The 21,106-nt window shown below is 41.2% G+C and overlaps 1 protein-coding gene across 1 annotated transcript in view; it reads right to left on the reverse strand.

Moving 5' to 3' along the window:
* Window positions 1–9,043: 9,043 nt before the first annotated feature.
* Window positions 9,044–21,106, reverse strand: part of FAM149A (family with sequence similarity 149 member A) — a 40,228-nt gene continuing 28,165 nt past the window's right edge. Inside the window, exons 9-14 of the mRNA XM_090258084.1 lie at window positions 17,649–17,752; window positions 16,986–17,195; window positions 14,017–14,137; window positions 12,740–12,865; window positions 12,024–12,102; window positions 9,044–9,663 (exon numbers count right to left, since the gene is read on the reverse strand). Coding sequence (XP_090114210.1) covers window positions 9,590–9,663; window positions 12,024–12,102; window positions 12,740–12,865; window positions 14,017–14,137; window positions 16,986–17,195; window positions 17,649–17,752 — 714 coding nt within the window. The 3' untranslated portion in view covers window positions 9,044–9,589. The remainder of the gene's footprint in view (window positions 9,664–12,023; window positions 12,103–12,739; window positions 12,866–14,016; window positions 14,138–16,985; window positions 17,196–17,648; window positions 17,753–21,106) is intronic.

Below are 21,106 nucleotides of genomic sequence, written 5' to 3' on the forward strand. Positions count from 1 at the left end.
TTTGGTTCCCGCAGAAAACAAAAGCCCGGAACACTGTGCTGAAAGTCACAGAAGGCACTTGAGTGGAGTGGGGAGGAGCCCGGAGGGGACATTTCAGGCAGCGCCGTGATGGAAAGTCGCGCTGGGGCCAGAGCGGGCTTATCTTCGGGCTACGGGACCCCGCTGCAGGACCTGGGAGAATTCCAGCTGGAGTGAGCAGTTCTGTTTTAAAATGGAAGTCAAGAGGCCTCGGGTTTGAAGTTCGGCCTTTCGAGTTATGTTTTTCTTCTCCTTCCAGCTGGGTACCCGGTCTCATGCTTCCTTGCGCAACCGGCAGCGTCTTGCGCTGGGCTGGGACTGGCTGCCCGCGGGAGGTGGGGTTCAGCCTGGCTTCGCACCAGGGTCATAAAGACCAGCTTCCTACTTTGATCTAGCTTTAGGGACACCAACCTTAGGAGAACTAGGAGTACTCGTTAGTTTCCCATCAGGTCACGGGAGAGCTGAGTAATGTTGTTCTGATTCAAATATTTTCCATAATATCCCTGGGACCAAAAAAAAAAAGCCAGCGAGTAAGGGAACCTGCGGGCGGGCGGGGGAGGCGGTAGCAGGGAATGAACCTCCAAGTCTCTGGAAGAGGTAGAGAGCGGGGTTGGATAAGGAGACCTTAACTATAGAGTGTTCTCAAAAGACAAGGGAGGCAACCCGCTGCGCCCACGCACGGACGGTGAGGAGGACGCCGCGATTCTGCCGCAGGGCTGTGTTCCCTGACCACCAGTTTCTCTCTTCAGGCAGTGGGACCCCGATCCTGACTCTGGGTCCTTTTTTTCTACACGTGATCCTCCTTACAAAGGGGCTGAGCTAGGAGTGCCCCTCTCCTAGGAGCAGGTCCCTCAGTTATAGAACAAGTGCCAGGGAAGATGACCTTGAGACATCCCCTGGACCTCTACTTGGCTCAGTTAGATCAGCTTCTCTTGCAGCTCTGACACAGCTTATGCACCCCGCCCCTGCAGGGCCTCTTCGCTGTAGAGAAAATTGTCTAAGGCTTTCCTCCAACTGTTTTATTTTTTAAGTCATCTGTATGTACTGACACGAAAAAAAAAAAAAAAAAGCCCATGAAATAGTGAAAAACTTTTAGAAGTTGCAGAACAGTGTATATAATGTGATGCCCTCTTTGGGGAAAAATAGTTTCTTTCTCTACAGTGAGACTAATGTTTGGGGGGGAAAAAAATAACATTGATCAACTTTATGGCGTGTACTTGGAGAAGAAGTTACAATCTTCATTAGATGTCTCTTTGGTATCATTTAATCGTTTAAGATTTTTTAAATGTCATATTTTTAAGTATATCTCACGGGCTTTAGTTTCCTTCTCTCTAAAGGTCTATTACAGCGATGAAACTACTGGATTCGTCTGTATCTGATGCTCTACTGATCTCTGTGGACAAAACAAGGAATAAACAACCCCTGCCCTCAAGAATTGGAGCAACGGGGGAGGGGAGCGCTTTGGCCAGCAGCAAGCAGGAGCCAGGAGTGCTCCAAAGCAGGGCAGGGCATGATGAGTTCAAGAAACTGTACAGAGGGCTCCCGCTTGGAGCGCAGGGTGGCTCCTATATATAGTATGGAGCCAGCTGAACTAGAACTTGACGACCAGGCTTAGAACTTGGATCTTTATTTTGAAGGCCATTTGTGGCTGAAGAAGAGATTGCTCAGGATCTTTTCAAAAGGGATAGAACAAAAGCGTTGTCCCTTTGTTCCCTGTGTCATTTTTCCCATCCTATTCGTTACCAGGTAGGACCCTTCTCACACTGCCACGGAAGTTCAGACTAAACAGTTGGATGGCCAGGCCCGAGAGCAACCCATGGCCACACCCTTGTCTCCTGGCCATGGCGCTCACCGTATCGCGCCTTAGAACAGCCGCGCTGAGACATAAGGGTGTTTTGTACAGGAAACAGGGCATAGCCAATCTACCTACACTTGTGGAGCGAAGCCTGATGAATAGGAAGTTGTCTCCGAAGTGTCTCTCTTGTAGATTCATTCTATGTTCAAGGACAGATCCTTTTCCACTTGGAAGATCTTTGTTTCTCTCCCTTGCTTGGAATACATGCTTTTGAAAGTTAAAGTCATGGCCACGACATGTTATAAACCACAGAAAGGCCTTGTAAATGTTAACACTTTGATTCCTTTAAATTTTCCGTCACTTGGAATGACTACGAATATGAAAAAGATATTTAATTTAGATTACAAAAAATAAATTCTGGCTGAATATAACACTATATTATTAATATACTCATACATAGCAAATTATCAGGGTAACAGGAATTGTTGAATCACCAAGATCAGATAAAGTGCACGTTACTTAAAAGCACGGTTTTATGGAGCTTCTGTATAACTGCCCCCCAGGTCATACAATAGAACACAGAATCATATTGTATGTGCTCTTTGCATCTGTCTTCTTAAACTCAACATTATTCCAATGACATGACTCTATATTGCTGTGTGTAGTGTTTTCCCTTATTTTTCATAGCTGTGTTTTATTCCATTGTTTGATGATACCACAGCTTACTATTTTATGACCAATGGTTGTTTCAGATGTCTCATATATATTTCATTTCATATATATATCCTATTAATTCTTTCTATGGAGAATCCTGACTAATATAACCATTTTATTAAATTGATTCCTATTATCTGAGGTTTATGAGGCTATTACAAATCATATATTTATATTTTGTTATCTAATTGTCATTACTATATAGAAATGCAAATGAATTTTTATGTTGACCTTGTATTTAATGAGCTTGCTGAAATTACATATTGATTTATTTTTATTCAATCATTTTATTTTGTTTTTTCCGTTACCTCCCTCCAACCAGTACTCCCTTTCCTCCAGCAATTCTCCCCCAATTAGCTCATGTCCATGAGTCATGCATATAAGTTCTTTGGCTCCTCCATTTCCTTTACTGTTCTTAACATCTCCTTGTATATTTTGTACCTACCAATTATGCTTCTTAATTCCTGTATCTTTTCCCCCATTCTCCCTCTTCCCCCTCCCCACTGATAATGCTCCAAATGATCTCCATATCTATGATTCTGTTCCTGTTCTGCTTGTTTACTTAGTTTGTTTTTGTTTTTTAGATTCAGTTGTTGATAGTTGTATCGTTGTTGTCATTTTAATGTTCATAGTTTTGATCTTTTCTTAAATAAGCCCTTTTAACATTTCATATAATAAGAGCTTGGTGTTGATGAACTCCTTTAGCGCTACCTTGTCTGGAAAGTGCTTTATCTGCCCTTCCATTCTAAATGATAGCTTTGCTGGATGGAGTAATCTTGGTTGTATGCCCTTGCTTTTCATTACTTTGGATACTTCTTGCCAGTCCCTTCTCACCTGCAAAGTTTCTTTTGAGAAATCAGCTAATAGTCTTATGGGAATTCTTTTGCAGGTAACTCTCTGCTTTTCTCTTGATGCTTTTAAGATTCTCGGTTTATCTTTAACCTTTGGCATTTTAATTATGATGTGTCTTGGTGTGGTCCTCTTTGGGTCCAACTTGTTTGGGACTCTCTGTGCTTCCTGGACTTGTATGTCAATTTCCTTTGCCAAATTAGAAAAGTTTTCCTTCATTATTTTTCAAATAAGTTTTCAATTTCTTGCTCTTCCTCTTCTCCTTCTGGGATCCCTGTGATTCAGTTGTTGGCACTTTTGAAGATGTCCCAGAATCTTCTTATTCTCTCATTTTTTGAATTTTTGTTTCTTTACTCTGTACTGATTGACTATTTATTTCTTCCAGTTAATTGATTTGAACCCTGGCTTCCTTCCCTTCACTATTGGTTCCCTGTATATTTTTTCTTTATTTCATTTAATGTTGCCTTCATTTCTTTCTTTAGTTTGTGGCTGTACTCAATGAGTTTTCTGAGCATCCTTATCACCAGTGTTTGGAACTCTGCATCTGATAGTTTGGCTATCTCCATTTTGCTTCTTCCTTTTTCTGGAGTTTTGATTTGTTCTTTCATTTGGGCCATATTTCTTTGCCTCCTCAATTTGGCAGCCCCCCTGTGTTTATTTCTGTGTATTAGGTAGAGCTGCTTTGATTCCCTGTCTTGGAGCACCTGTGGCATTATAAGGGGCAGAGCCTTAGGTATTTGCCAGGGCGTGGCAACCCATTTCACCACTTGTGGTGCTGTATGTGGTGGTGGTGGGGTCAAAGAGGAAACAATGCCACCTGCTCAGCACTCACCCCTTTTCAGTCACTTCACCTACTTCCTGTGTGGGACTGGTGCCCCTCTAGCTGTTGCCCTGGTGATGCTTCTCAGAGTGGGTGGATTTGCGTGTTTTAGGATGTGGGGGCCCTCTAAATGGACTCTCCTGAGAGATGGGTAGTTTCTTCCACCACCCCAACCCCCACTGGTTTTCACAACCAGAAGTCATAATGCTTTATTTTCCTGGTGCTGGAAACCTGGGTTGAGCAGTCTGGCCTGTGGTTGGGATCACACCCCAGGTGTCCCTTTCCAGCTTTTATGTGCCACATGTGAATGTGGGACTGCCTTGCTGCCATCACACCACATCGTCTCTGCCCCTCCTACCTGTCTGGATGAATATTTCTTCTTTAAATCCTTGGTCGTTGGACTTCCATACAGTTCAATTTTCTGGCAGTTCTGGTTGTATTTTGTTTTGAAATTAGTTGTGATCCTTCTCATGGTAGTGCAGGGAGGCGAAGTGTGTCTCCCTCGCCTCCATCTTGACATTCAGCCTGTAGATTATTTTGTATTTTCTACCTACACAATGATGTTTTTTGTGAAGAACAATTTTTTTTCTTTCTTTCCACTTTTTAAGACCCTCTATATTTAATCTTACCTTATTGGGCTGGTTAGGACATCCTGTAAAATGATGAATAACTTTGGTGGCTAACAGAAACTTCTTGTATTGCTTCTGACTTTAGGTATAGATGAATATTTTATGTTTAAGTGTGACATTTGCTGCAGGGTATCTTTTTTCTCTAAATATTAAAAATCAAATTCTAATTGTTCCCTTCTGTTCCTAGAAGATTTTATTATGAATGAATTTTTTCAAAGACCTTTTCTCTGTCGAGAAAATCATATAGTTGTTTTCCTTGACATCATTTGTTCATTGATTAATTGATTATTTTTCACTTGTTAGACCAAACCTGCATTCCTGGCACATCTAATTTGGATGGGATGTATTATCCACTTCATACCTGATTGATCTGATTTGCCACTATCTTGCTTAATGTTCAGAGATGAGTTTGGCTTATAAGATTCCTTTTTTTTTTTTTGTAATACCTTTACCAGGTTTTGTATCAAGGTTATGCTAGCTTTTCAAAATGCCTTTTTATATTAGAAAAAACTTTTATATTGGTGTTACTGATACCATTTTTTCCTCAAATATTTGGAAAAATCAGCATGAAAGTCATTAGGACTTGGAGTTCTCATTGGAAAAAATATTTTAATAATAGATTTAAGTCTATAATAGATATAAACCTTTCCAGATTTTCTGTTTCTTCTTTGTCTAATGATAAGTAATACTTTTCAAGGAGTTTAAACATTTCCTATAAATTATCAAATCGAATCAGTCAGTATACTGGTTAAATTTTAACATCTGTAAGATCAGTAGCGATGTGGCCATTTTTATCCCTTGAAAACCTTTTCCCCTGCATTTGACTTTGAGGATTCCACATCTTCTTGATTTTTATTCTCCCCGACCAGTCCTTCCTTCTCAGTCTGCTTTGCTGGTTTCTTTCCACAACCCATACTTCTAGATGCCAAAAGGCCCAGGGGCCAGAACTCTCTTTCCCCAGCTGCTTTATACTCGCTCTCCTGGTCCTCTCATCCATTTCAGCACTTAAATACCATCTCTGTGTTGAAAAACTTATGCTTCCAGTTGAAACCTCATCTCTATAAACTCCAGGTGCATATACCCAAATACCTCCGCATCTCTACTTGGGCATCTCAAACATAGTATGTCCCAGCATCTGCCTAAATGTGGTCCTCCTGAATTCTCTCCAATTTCAGTGAATGACTGCACCGTCTCTCCAAGTATTAAGCCAAAACTTTGGCGTCTGTATTGATTCTTTCTTTAGTTACACTTCACATCTAATCCCACAACAGATCCTGCTGACTCAGCTTTCAAAACATATCCAAAGTCCCATGACACCTCAGCAGCAACAGCACTGTCACTTGACTGTCTCATGTCAGGTTGCATCACTCTGTCCTCAAAACTTTCCTGTTGCTTCCTATTCAGATAACTTTGAATTTCTAGGGCCAAAAAGGATCTTAATAGCTCCGCACCTGTTGTTACACTCAGGATCTCCTGTTATTCTGCCCCTTGCCAATTCCATTCTATGTCCCAATGGCATGTTTGCTAGTCTTCACATCTCCAGGTATGCTCCTGTTGTAGGCCTGTGTGTTTTTTCCTGTGTCCAGAATTCCCTTTTTTGTATCTACATGGTTTCTTAACTCTTCTTCTTTGCATCTTTGCTCAAATATTACCTCTACAACAAAGCCTTCCCTGACTATTCTATCTGAAGTTGCAGCCCTACTTTAGGTTTCTTTATAACATTTGTTGCTATCTGACCTTCTATTATGTTTTAATGTTATTGAAAACAATGACAATAAAAATATAGTACCCAAATGAATGAGGGTATTAGTAGATTGATTGTCTCTTCCACTAGAGTCTAAGTTCTGTTAGGGCAAAGATTTCATCTTATCCAGTCCAATGCTTAGAACAGAATCTTAACACAAAGAAGGCACTTGATGACTATTCAGGAACATAGTAAATCCATGATGATCACCACATAGGAATGTAACCTTCTGAAACAAAGATTAAATTGAAGTATTCATAAAAGAGTTAAAATTCTCACAGACATAGATGGATATATATTTTGAATTCATGGGGGAAAATTTGCTCTGTGGTTAGAAATAAATGAGTGAATAACCTGAGTGGTAAATACTGCAGACTAGAGAGATATTTCAACAAATTATATAAAAATTGGGAACCTGGACAAGTTTTTATACATGTAATATAATTTTTAACTCTTTCAACACTTTATTAAAAATTAAAAAATTAAAAATCCTGAACAATGATCTGTAGTCATAAGGAAACAATAACAATAAAAATATAATACACAAATGATTTATGGTATTACAAAATGTACCTCTTAATTGGCATTAATTACATTCTAGTTTAGAATAACATCAATATGGATAGTCCCTCTTCTGTTAAATTTATAAAACCTAGCAGTTTTATGCTATTTTACATGTTTTTATATTATTTTAAAATCCTTTCATTCCTTCTTTGCTTTTGGATAAATTATTTTCCACAATAACTTTATTAATGTAGACACTGACCTTAATTTAAAAATCAATCTCACAAGTAATTTAGGTTGCCTTTTTCAATTTTTAACAGAGAAATTTTAAGATGACTAATTTGTCAATGGTTATTATGAAAACACTGCCCTACTTTTTTTACCTAATCAGTTCAAAAAGCACCATCCTTGATATAAGGATTATTTACTAACCTCTAAATCTCAATTAACCCATAAATAAAACATTATCTTCAATACCAGAGTAAAAATACATTCTATGAGCAGGTCTTTTTAAATTCAATGGCAGAGCTACATCTTTTGGTTATGTCTAAAATGGTACTTCACTTCCAACTGAAAATATTTAGAAGGTATGAATAAGGGTCACTGTATTTGATTCTATTTTTTTAAGTATTTTTTATCGCTGTATGTAAATAATAGCACTTTTTGTCGTTGTTGCAAAACTTCAAAGCCAAATAAAATAAAGCTAACATAAAATCTTTTCATTGGTTTTCTATAAGAAAAACATAATTCATTTTGGATACTCTAATGTTAGTATAGCATGCATGTCAATCCTCTTCTAAGAAGTCTGAGCTGATTAGGGAAGGACTTGGATGGGTCTTAGGTATTGCTATAAAATAGCCTGAGTGTTTCTGGAAAAGCCAGGTAGATAGAAATGGCACACTTAGCAGTACTTATGGACCAGAGAGCACCTAACCAGAGACCCTTAAGAAGAGGGGCTCCAGACCACTTACATGTCTAGAAGTTCCTGATGTTTGACAACTGCAAAATTAAGACTGCTATTTTCCCTTGAAAGTCTCACTAGCTAATACTTAGGGACACTTAGAGAACTCTGCGCATGTTACTAAGCATTAAGAATATTACCTAGAGTTATGGAGCTGGGGCCATCCAAAAGAGCTCGAGATACAGTAATTATTCTCATGTGTACCCCCTACCATTTTCCATTATTATATTAGTTCAGGTAGAGAATGGAAAGGGAAAAGTATCGATCAAAGGCAAGGCTCTAAGATCATTTTTGTTTTGTCACTCCGTGATAAAGGATAACACTAATTCCAGTCCCAACACGCTTCTTAATTTCCAGACATCTATAAATGGGCAACCATCCTCTCTTCTTACAAGCAGAAGAAATATGTCTGAAAATAATGTCTCATACATTTATAGGAATATATGCATATGTAGAGATAAAGTCACACTTTGGAGTAATAAAAACTAAATTGATAAAATATAATTCTCTGATAGAAAAGAAGACATTATGGCAAGCTGAGATTGGAAACAGTCCAAATGAGCCTAAGAGTTTAAATTACGCTAAAGAAAAACAACAGGGGAGAGGAGGGAAAGAGAAAGGACCGCAGAGCCTTGCTTCCAACAGATCACCCCTTCTCTGAAGAGAGGAGGGAGCAGCTGCGATAGAGGGATCGGAGGGTTTTACATCCGCAGGGGACACCTGGGGAAAGACCAGCTTGCGAGGGGATGAGGGAGACGCCCCTGCGGAGCCCCCTCTCCCATGGAGGAACACTTCCATTGCAAACCATAAAGGTGAAGCCACAGGCAATGTCTTTTAATTATGTGTCTATTCATAATCAAAATCAATCGATTGACTTTAAAAATCAACCCACTGGGGGGATACTTCTAGACAGAGAGCCGGAACTAGAACAAGAAAACTAGTTAAACAAAATGGGCTCACGAGACTCAGCCACTGCTGTTCTTGGTGGGGGGGGGGGGGGGCATGAATAAACTCCGGCACAATGACTAGAGCCTGAATCGTAGTCAAACCGGCACGTTGCACCAAAGAGGACTTCGCTATTTTCTAAAGAAGGAAATGACATGTTAGTGACTAGGATTTTGATGGATTAACAATGGAATGAGACACAAAAAAATATGTCGAGACACAAAGTTATAAAATGGCCTACTACTAGAAAATATACTCTCATACATGAAGCAGAGTGTGAATATGTACATTAATTATGCGTATGCCTTCGTATAATTGATAAAAGAATGAATTATAAACATGTACTGGATTTTTCTGAGCAAAGCCTAAAGAATCCATATGGGCATGCTTCCAATAAAGAAGACTCATGAGTTTGACTTGCATTCTGTCTACAACGCAAGGCATTCAAATTAAGTTGTTTGTCTGCATTTCTTTCAGACAGTTTACTGTCTCAGACCATCAGACAAACAGATACTTAATATAATACTTGTTCTTCCATTTCTCAAGTGGTAAATGGGGTGCTGAGCTTCTGAACACCCCAACGAAGTGCGGCAGTTCGGGGGGAGTAGCATCAGGACGCCACCTGGAATCGCTTTCGTAAAACCAAAGCTGTCCTCTGAAAGGATTTAGATGGATACTGTGAACCTGAAACGCCAACCAAAAAAGTAATTTTCATTGAAATGTTAATAAGTCCAGCTCGCAAAAGGATTGTTTTGTATATCTCATGCAGATGATATTTTTTAAAAAGAAAAAAAAAAAAAACTATTTCAATGTCATCCTTACAAAAACCAGAAAACAGTCATTGCAAAAATTGCTCTTCCTCCACCAAGCCACGGGTCCCCTCAGAGCCGTGGGTCTGCAAGAACCTTCTCCCCAGAAGTGGGTCCCTCAGGTCCAGGAAGTCGAGTAGGGGCTCCAACAGCCCCACGGCTTCACAGGGCAGAAGCAAAGTCAGCTGCCTTCCTGCTGTTGGGGACACCCCATCAGCTCCTTCTCTCTCATTTTTTCAGCCACAGAAACAATAAGTTGCTAAGTTAACAGCTCCAGATGCTTTTAGACTTGGAAGCAAAGGTAAGAAAGAGACTACATGCTTCCTTGTCAGAGAAAAAGGAAAACAAACCCTTAGATAGAGGGGAACATCTCTCTTCACATACCCTCACTCACTTCTACGGAAATAAAAAAGGCCTCTGACCTTCAGCGATAATTGTTGTCACAAGTTTTAGAGAAGAGACTACACTGACTTAGTAGTGAGTGAAAATTTAAGAGTGCAGAGTCCAAACAAATTCAGAGCCCAATTCAACCTCCTACCTCCACTCCTGAGCACACAGCAAACCAGCGAACATCTCCGCTTAGCAGGCTGTAGTCATCATCCCTGGTGCGAAACTGATCAAAACTCCTCGCGTCCCCTCTTTCAGTACCAGACAGAATCATACTGATCTGCCCTCACTCCTTCCCCCTCACGGTCCCCAGGCTGTGCCTCCTGGTGCGGTGGCCCAGGTTCTCTACCCCTTTGCCCACCTGCTTATCCAGGTAGGTGGCCCGTAACTCTTCCATCTTCCCCACTAGACTGAATGTTTGTCCCTCCTGGCAAAGACCAAAACGTCCGTGGTGTTTGAATCTCTGCCTTTAGCATAGAATTTGGCACAGGGTGAGCAGTTAGTACATGGTAATTTACTAATAAACAAACTTGGATGTCTACTTTCCCCTTGCCTGTCAACAATTAGGTTAGGAGCAATACCTGATACTGTAGCATGACTGCCTTTAGAGGAAGAACTGTTCTCACTGACCATGACAGCTAACATTGCTAGGGAACATGTAAGAAAAAAAAAAAAGCAACAAGAAGGTTCAGCAGCCCAGAGCTATGAAGTATTGGAGAAAAATCTCAAAGGGCTAAAGAATCTTTGACATCACTCTGTTCTAGAACTATAGAAGGGCTGATGAAAACATGACAAACCTGTGTTGTTCCAATGGTTACATTCGGCTAAATTTATTTTAACGTTATAATATATGAAGTATGTCCCTTAAAACAACAAAGTATTCTTTACATTTCAGATCATCTATAATGCAAATGTTCAAAAAGTTTGAGCAAACAGTGTCTGTGTGACATTTAGCCAGGTCCCCTCCATACATGTTTCCAATGATTATAAAAGAAGAAACTGAGGCCCAGAGAGGTTGAGGTACCCCAAAGACTGCTCAGCTAGTAGGTGGTATAGCCAGGCTGGAAACTGAGCTCTGATTCCAGAGGGGCTCCCCTCCTGACAATACCATGTTGCCTCCTTGGACAAAAGTGTTGGTCATAGGTTGAAAATTAAGACATCATTGGCTTGAATTCAGACTACATACTTTATTCTTCAAAGAGCATACTTCTCTGTAAAACTCTACATTTTAAATAATTAGAATAGATGCATTAATTTTATTTATTTTTATTATTTATCTTTAGAGACAGTGGAAGGGAGGGAGAAGGAGAGGAAGACAAACATCAATGTGTGGTTGCCTCTTGGACACCCCCAAATGGGTTGCCTGACTTACGACCCAGGCACATGCCCTGACTGGAAATTGAACTGGTGACCCTTTGGATCACAGGCCAGTGCTCAAGCCATGGAGCCACCCAAGGCTATGTATTAATTTTATTAATCATTTTATAATTAGATCTTCAGAGAATTGAAGGTTTGGGTATTATTTAGAAGAAAAGCATGAAACTACAACTGAAAGAGACATCAATTTCTCATAAGACTCAGAAGGCAACATTTTCCCCACCCCCTTTTTTTTTTTGAGGGTGTGGGCCTAAGTTAATTCAGGGCATTTAGGCATTTTCCCCTTTGCCAACCCCACCAACCTGCCCTGCAGTTTTTCTCTTTATAGAGATTTCCAAGGTCTGGCCACAGACCATGTTCTCTGACATGGTCAAAAACAGTCCTCCCAAGGTAGACAGTCTTCTCTTCCTCTTTCCAAAATGTGAAACTTCCCAAATTATGTCATTTTATTTATAGATAGAGGACACTGACCTGTCAGAAAACCTTGACCTGTCCAGGTGTGACCAGCAAATTCCATCAGTGTCAAAGAACCTTTTCGAGGTGTGTCTGACTGTCAGAAGAAAAATAAAATAAAGGATGTTTTACTGTTTCAGATTTTTTTTTCTTGTATGACATTCAATCAAACATACTTTTTTGACATTCAATATTATTTGATATTAGTTTCAGGTGTTCAACATAGTGGTTAGACAATCATAAACTTTATAAAACATTTCCCCAATATTTCCAGTACCCGCCCCCTGTACCATATACATAGATACAATATCACAATATTATTGACTCTGTTCCCTGTACTGTACTTCACATCCCCATGACTATTCTGTAACTACCAATCCATACTTCTCAATCCCTTCACCTCGTTCACCCAGCCCCCCGACCCCCTACTTTGTGGCAACCATCAGTCTGTTCTCTGTATCTACGAGTCTGTTTCTGCTTTGTTTATTTTACCCTTTAGATTCCACATATAAGTGAAATTATATGGTATTTGTTTTTCTCTGACCAACTTATTTCACTTAGCACAGTACCCTCTAGGTCCATCCACGCTGTCGCAAATGGCAAGATTTCCTTCTTTTTCGTGACTAATATTCCATTGTACATATGTATCGCAACGTCTTTATCCACTCATCTACCGACGGGCACTTGGGTTAGACATATTTAAAAACTCAAGGTATGGTCAACAGAGAACCTACCCGAAATGTATGGGTTGTGCTGGGCCTTGAAAACTGCTCCATGGCCAGGGATCTTTCTCGAAGAGGTGACCATGCTATACTATCAGGCATTGTGCTTAGCACACGGTGTGCCTGCCTTCCTCTGTACTACATGAAAGATAATATGGTCTTGTTTAAATGAAATGCAATCCTTCAAAAACAAAAGAAGATCTATATACACTTCATTCACTCATTTAGTCATTCATGCACTCGCTTATTTGAAAACTTGTTTATATATCTCTAAGTATAAGGTCTACTAAGCATAACGATCAAAATATTTTAATTATGTAATTGTATTCTTTAGACTGATAAAATGGTAGTGTCCTAGTAGGTAAATATGGGTTGAAAACCTTAACCACATCACATCCTTCATATTAAATTATAATGTGAAGCATCAGACTTTTTTTAAAGGTGATATTTGTCTCCTTTTATGGTTTCACTCTCAGCCTTAATGTTCTCAGGTTAAACATTAAGGCTCTGCCACTCCGGCCTCCAGGGAAGGGGTGCCCACCACTGTGCTCAAGGGGACATCACCTTGGTCGTTTGTCCCATCTCTAAGCCTTTATGCTCCCACAGCCGGGTCCTTCTGTGGTTTATAAAGTAGACACAAGCTGCCAGAGGACAGTGCATGGTCATTATCAAATCTGGTTGTGCATATTACAGGCAGCATGGCCTCCTTTTGCGACTGCATGGCTGAGTGAGCTTGGGGGAAGGAGCTATGGACTCAACGTGACAATAAATGGGGTCAAGTTAGTGGTAAAAATGACTGCTAATAAAAATGGCAGGGGTATTGGACTGAGCTCTAAATTTATGCCGGTCACTATTCAACATCAGTGTTTTTATGGAATCCTTATAACAATTCTTTGAGGTAGAAATTATCATTGCCCTTTTATAGATGAAAAAATGGAGGCCCAGGGAGATTGATTTGCACCCAATCACGGAGTTTGTGTGGCAGGACTCAACCACGGGTGTGCCTGTCTGCTGACCTCACCTTCACGCTATTTCCTTCAGCACAGCCTCCTGACCATCACACTCAAACTTTCCAATTTAGTTCAAGGCATGTTTTTATTTTGCAAACTAGTGAATTAACCCTCTCGCCCCCTGGAAATTCTCAAAAGCCGTTAACTTTCAGGAAGCAGATTATGGAGACATTTTTTTGTTAATGATCTCACATCAAAGTGCCAAGATTATATTTTGTGTGTTTGTTTTCTAATACACTATCTAAGCAGTGCACGTAAATATAATGCAATCTGTCTTACAGAAGCAGGGCGAGACCTGGGAAGTGCCACATTCTGTTCAGCGGACTCGGAGCCTATTGGGGGCAACCTGCTCCGTGACGTTGGGACTGGTGGTGAGCACATGCGGTCCAGGCCCGTTTGCCTGTAAACACAACAACAGGTGACTGAGCACCCAGGTGCCAAGACCGAGGGCAGACCTTACCACGAGCTCCTGATCTGAGCTCTTCATCACTGAAGTCTGCCTTCCGAAAGAAAAGAGCTGAGGTTCAGGAAGACAAATGTGGGCAGGGGGCTGCCTACCAGCTCCAGTCTCCTCCTTGCTCAGCAAGGACTGTCCGCCTGTATTCACTGAGTGCCCAGCTATGCCAGCCACTGTGAGGAACAGAGGTCTAGTTCCAACCTTCACAGAGTTCACAAGGTATTGAAAACGCACAAAGTAATCAGAGCACAATGCCCTGCGGTTTATACCATGGAGTGCTATGTCATATGGTTTTGAATATAAGCACTGTAGAAATTTAAGGAATAGTGTAATCTATGAAAGAAAAAATTAATTGTGATGTGCAAGGCCTAGATCTGGAAAACCACAAAAATTTATATACGGTCATAAAAGGGAGAGGCAAAATCTATTCTTTAACAGAAAACTAGATATTGTAAAAATGTTAGTTATTTCCTTCATTTTCAATAGATTTAATCCTATGAAGTCCAATGTAACACTTTTTAAAAAAAGTTTGACAGTCAGATTGTATAGTTTGTCGAGATGGCTGAATAAATTTTAATTAAAAAAAGATTACTAATGATGATAGGAGACTTTCCCTACCAGATGTTAGCATTGAAAAAATTAAATTGTCTGTTTCATGCACAAGACTACAGATGGATATTCTAAAAACAGATTCTAATTTATTTATTCATTAAAAATAAAGTTGTGAAAATGAAATTAGAATCATTTTTGACCTATCAAGTTTTAAAGTATACACACTCCTCAGAGTTTTGCAACAGAAGGAAAAAAGATAAGTCTTTTGTATTGTCAATGGGACTATAAATTGGTAGAACCATTCTGGAAGAATTTGAAAAAATGTTTAAGAGCCTTAAAAATATCCATAACCTTTGATCTGGTAGCTTGAGTTTCTAGGACTGTCTCGACAGGAGGCAATTTAAAGGCATCGTTACTGAGACTTACACAAAATGACATTCACTGCACATTATAATAATGAAGAGATAGAAGAAAAGTCTCAATAATAAATAAATTGTCACATACCCACATGACTATATTTTAGTCATTAAAATCACGCTTTCAAAAATATCTAATAATATAAAAAATATTTAAAATGTTACTGCTGTTGAACGGCCATCTGCCTTCACCTGTACCAAGTGCGGCAGGGATTGTCACTCCCGAATCGGACTGCACAGCCATTCTCAGCGGTGCAGATAGACTCTCAAGAAGCTACGCCATCGTCTCTCGAGACGGACGGCTGCCGACGATGACGATTTAAAATGTTAAGTGAAAAAAGTATATAAAAAGTGCTACATTCTGCAATAGTAAGATAATTAGTATTACCAAAAAAAAGATAATGGAAAGAAAAGAAGAAATATATTTATAGGAGAAAAATGGTAGTACATTTACCAACAGTTGTCATTTTTCTATTTGTATGTGTTGATTATATAGTTGATCTTTGATTTCTACTCATATATATTTTTAAATAATTTATTTATTTGTTTGTTTATTTATTTATTTGTAGAGAGAGGGGAAAGGAGAAAGAGAGGGAGAGAAACATCACTGTGTGGTGGCCTCTCACCCGCGCCCCCAACTGGGGACCTGACGTGCAACCTAGTCATGTGTCCTGACTGGGAATCGAACCAGCGACACTTGGCTCGCAGGCCGATGCTCAATCTGATTTATACTCATACTTTTGACATTGTCCTAATATTCCACAGTGAACTTGTAGTACTTTGATAATTAGGAAAAAAACTGTTCTTTCAATAAAAGGGAAAGACGGAGCATGACCGAAATCACGGGAGTCGGAATATGCATGACTGGTGGGCCTGTGGATCAGAGAGAGGATGGGGCTGACCGGTTAATCTGGGGATGCAGAGTAATGGGAAAGAGTTACGCGTGATCAAAGACCACGTTACTGTCGCCAAGGGACAAATGCTGGTTCTTGGCGGGACAAACACAATCTTACCCTTTTACTGCAGAAATCACAGATACAAAAATGCACACGACCTGTACAGTACGGCTGTGGAATATTAAACTGTACACGCCGGGGAGCAGTTAGGAAAGAGGGTATCAGGGCCCCCCGAGAAGGGCAATAACAGCAAACATGTCGGAAAACAACCACGTGCCGAAGGAAAGGGAGAGGCCCGAAGCAAAGGCGAAGGCACCGTCAGAGGTGCCCGAGGGCACTTCCCTAGGAAATAGAAGCGGCTTTGAGGCTGGAGCCCAGGTCGTCGCTGGGAGAAAGCGGCGAACCAGTGAAGAGCGACTGACGTGGGCGCGGGTGAAGAACAGCCCAGGCAGCCGCGCAAGGACGCAGCTGGAAATGTCAGGTCCAGGCTGTGCCACAGACGCCGACCTATCAAAGAGCTGACGGTGGTGCTGCGCTACGCGTCTCGAAAGAGCCCAGTTACCACCGGTCAGGCTCTGGCAGTTGCTTCCGCCCCCCGCCCCTGCAGGGGGACCCTTAATAACTCCCTCCCTTTCTGCAGAAGGCCGGTGGCAGACGGTCCAGGCAGTGTCTCCAAACCGGGACTCCACAGTGGGGGTGCCGATGCGTTCCATACGCAGCTAAGTGTACCGCTGGCACAAAATTCGTGTTATACCCGTATATTCAAATGTTAAATGTTCAATTCCTGTGAATATTCAAATACATGAGCTACTTAAAAAGGGATCCACATGAAATTTGATAAAGGATCCTTTGTCTGGAATAATCCATGAGCCCTAAGTGACAAGGTCTCTGTCCTACGTGACCTTGGGTTTACCATGAGAGACTTACAGTTTTGTTCCCTTAAGCACCTCGTCACTGTCCACAGTGGGGGTTTTCATTCTCTGTGAGTCTGAAGTGAGAGAAGGCAGCCTTCTATGGGCCGGTGTTTTCTTGGCAGGAGTCAGCAGTCCACGTGTATCTGACATTCGTCCCAGGCGACGGTTTGCAGAGGAAAGTGCACTGGCCCCTGCACCCACTGGCTTGTCCTCTGGTTCATTCCTGGGGAAGGGAAATCAAGTTAATGACTCGGATGTAAGCTCTGTGAGAACAAGGGACATTGGCCAGCTACCAGACATGGTTTACAAGACTGCCTGGCTCGTGGAAGACACTCCTAACTATCTGTTGAAAATAAACAGAGTATCATTTCCATTTCACCTTCAATTTCAATGAAGAATCATCGACATGGAAGAAAAATCTAAGTTTCTTATCATTTATGACCAAACAGGATAGCCCGTAAGATTAATAATTCACAGCCACACTCTCTTTTTCTTATCCACCCCCAACTGCTAGTAATCCTTTTATGGTCGATGTTAGAAGAGCATGTTTTCATTCTGACACAGTGGCTGTGTCCTGCCCTGAGCGCGACTCTAGTTCTCTCATGCCCTCTAGAATCTCGGAGCTCAAGTGTGTCCCGCACAGGGAGGTGACTGGGAGACTACTTCTTATACGTACTGGGTCCTCTCTGCCAAAGAGGAAGGTCTCTGCTGAAGCGGCTTTGCTTGAATTGTCATCACACCACTCAGATCATTATAAAAATTGTTGGAGAAGCGATGACTCTGAGAAAAGTAAAAACAGTAAAAATTAAAAAGCATCACAAATGCCCATCAGGAATCCACAGGAAACAGCGGCACATGCAAAGGGGCTACTTGGAGGAAAATTTAATAAAGGGACTAGATTTTATAAAGATGTGGGAAGCAAAATTAACAAGGGATAGCTTAACTCCCCAAGACTCAAAACAGTTGGGGACACATGCCCACACGCGAGCCCGGATGGCTGCATGGAGAAATGCCACCAACACATTGTGACCTAGCAGCCAGGACAAAAGCAAAGCCCGGGCCCCATTCTTCTCATCTCTCAGCTCCCAGGCACAGCAGGGTGAAGGAGGTACAGAGGGGATCTGGAGAAGCACAGCAAAGGTGTCCCAGCTCCTAAGTGGCCAGTGTGACCTGGGGCTCTCCCTGACCCCGTCCTTCACAGCATTGCCCCCCGAGCTTCCCAGGAGTGGCAGAGAGCACCGGGTCTCAGGGGCCTCCATTGGAATCCCAGTGCTAACCACTTCCTGGTTGGTGATCCTGAGAAGATTACTTGGGAGTTTTAATTTCCTTATCATTAAGCTGGGAATCATGGCACCTACTTCCTAGAATGAGTACAGGAATTAAATCAGATAATATTGGTGAGAGCATGATGTACAGGCTCAATAATCAATTCTTTATTCAACCCCTTAACATGTCCAACTAGGATTCAAAATGATATTTAGATCTAAACAAACCGGTTACCTGAAACTAGAATTCTATTCTAGTTCAAGAATAGATGTAGTAACCATGATCACATTTTCCTCAGGTTGAATATATAGAAAAATAAATGTTAGAGGAATAAATATCTGCTGTAATTACTACTAGAATGCTTTGACTATTTGAAAACAGGTTCTAGTAGTATTTATTTATACTTTTAACTGGGTTGTCCATTCATATTCTTATAGCAATTATCCAAAAGAAAACCTCAAAAAATAGAGAAAACATTTTTTAAACCATAAAAAGCTCTAAAAGCCACAAAATATCTGTAAAAAACTGCTTTGATTTAAAAATCTCCCTGCTGCTCCAGTTTATCTCTTTTTGCCTGATATTTAAAGGTTCTTTTCTATGTTGTTATCAACTGCTCCTTTTTAGGCAATTCACACTGCGTATTTTATTATGCAGAGTGGGAAGTAACTGTTCAACTCTCAGAGCAGTTTCAAGCAGACCAAACATTACTAGTCGGTAGCAATTCCAAAAGTTTCTTTTGAACAGCAAAAGCAAAGAAGACTTATTATAAATCCTGGAGAGTAACTCAATCTTATTCAATAGTTCTGTTCCAAACCACTGCTCGGGGAACGACATGCCCTATTCAGGCCTGGGTCCTTTCAACCTTACGAATCTTACGAAGACATCCTGTTGACTTGCTCCCGCGCCAGGTGCATGCGTTTTGCCTCTGCCCCGAATATCCCCCCTTTCCTCGTCAGCATACCAAATGTTGCCCATTGTTTAGGAGTTAGTTAAGTCTTATTCTACTTTGTGAAGGGTGTGCTGTTTTTCCTTTGAACCCTACATCATTTATGAGCTCAAGGACCTCTAATTATTATAACAAATTGTGATATAATAATATGAAACATGATATAACAGAATACACAATTAGCATCTAATTACACTAGTAAACTCCCTGGCTGGTTTGGCTCAGTGGATTGAGCGTCGGCCTGCGAGCTAAGTGTCGCTGGTTCGATCTTCCAGTCAGGGCACATCAGAGAAGGAAAACTTTGACTCCAAAAAACCTCCGCTGCCTTGCGGCATACCTCTTCTGGGGAAAGGCTAAGGGAGTAAACCCCGACAGAAAATCCGGAGCCGGAGTCCCTAAGGCGGTTTGACGTTGTAGTCAACACCGGCAACTCCTGCGGCGCACCTGAAGCCAAGCTGTATTGACTCCGTCTTTCCCTTGGACCCTTCAGCTGCGAAGAGAAGGGGGGTCTGCTGCATGGGCAACAGCAGACCCTCCATATCACCCTGCCCAGGCTCTGTAGCTTCAGCTCCACTGGAGAGGACACTCCAGCGTCATCGCAAGATGTCGATTCAACACGGGAGGAGACAGATACCGTGTCACTCCCGAGTCGGACTGCACAGCCATTCTCGGCGGTGCAGATAGACTCTTGAGAAGCTACACCATCGTCTCTCGAGACGGATGGCTGCCGACGACGACACTAGTAAAACTAACACTTATTGGGTGCCTGCTCTATGCCATGCCATGTTTTGTCTCCTTTAATTCTGACAGCTTCCTACCTCATAGATCCCATAGATAATGAAACTGAGGTATTGAGAGGAAGGGACTTCTTCACCATCACAGAGTTAATAAATTGTGACGTCAGGTTCCATACTTGAAGGCTATACCCAAAGCTCGATCTTCCATTCACTCTGCTCTCCACTAGACTGCCTCCTCCTGTGTATGTGCATGTGTGTGTGTAGAATTGTCTGGCATGGCTGGACGCCTCCAACTAAATTAGATGTACCCTGAGACCAGGAATCCTCTCTCACCCCTTTTCTCTGCTCCCCTACACAAGATGGGCTGTGGAAACATAAAGACCCCAGTGCTTAGCACAGCTGAAGGTCTCCCAGGCACAAGCTTCCATTTCCACTGGGTCTTTGGGTAAGAACACAATTCAAGAAAAATTTACTGAGTCGGTGAGTTGCCAGGATCTGTGTTAGCAGCTCTCACCCATTTACGTGATTTTATCCTCACCGTATTCCTTGGACAGTATATTATTATCCTCATTCTATAGATAAGGAAACAAAAGTTTAAAAGAGTTAAACAACACATCCTACAGCTCTGGTCTTGCCACAATGCCTTTGCTGGTCCCAGTAAGTCACCCTCTAACACCAAGTTCAGTCACTGTTCCCTAAACACGCCTTTTCATTCCTCCATGCCTTTGCCTGAAATGACCCATGCAGACTTCTTATTCCATTTATTTGTTCTCCAATGACACTTTTTGGCACATCGCTCACAGAATAAATATATGGAATCTGACTTGTTTCATACTTTTTGTTTTATGAGGCCAGGGGTTATCATTTCTTCATCTACAGATCTCTTCAAAACACCTACTACAGTTTATATAATACAAATTCAATTAATGTTGAATGAACCCAACATATACTCACTGACTGATTCTTTTATCACTTTGGTGGGAGGAGAGAACATTTATAAGCTAAAAATACCGAGGGAAACATTTTTTCTCTTCAAAAATGTGTCAGCTCAAAGCTGATGAAAAGTTTCAAATCTGAGTGCCCCCGCTCTGTTAAAGAATACAGTCGTTCTATTAAACTGCATGACATAATTATTTTTAACTGTTAGTCTTAATGACAAACAGACCCAAGTACCGTGATAATAAA

The sequence above is a fragment of the Furipterus horrens genome, unplaced genomic scaffold (genome assembly GCF_987537825.1).
Source record: "Furipterus horrens unplaced genomic scaffold, mFurHor1.1.pri manual_scaffold_12, whole genome shotgun sequence".
NCBI classification, from domain to species: domain Eukaryota; kingdom Metazoa; phylum Chordata; class Mammalia; order Chiroptera; family Furipteridae; genus Furipterus; species Furipterus horrens.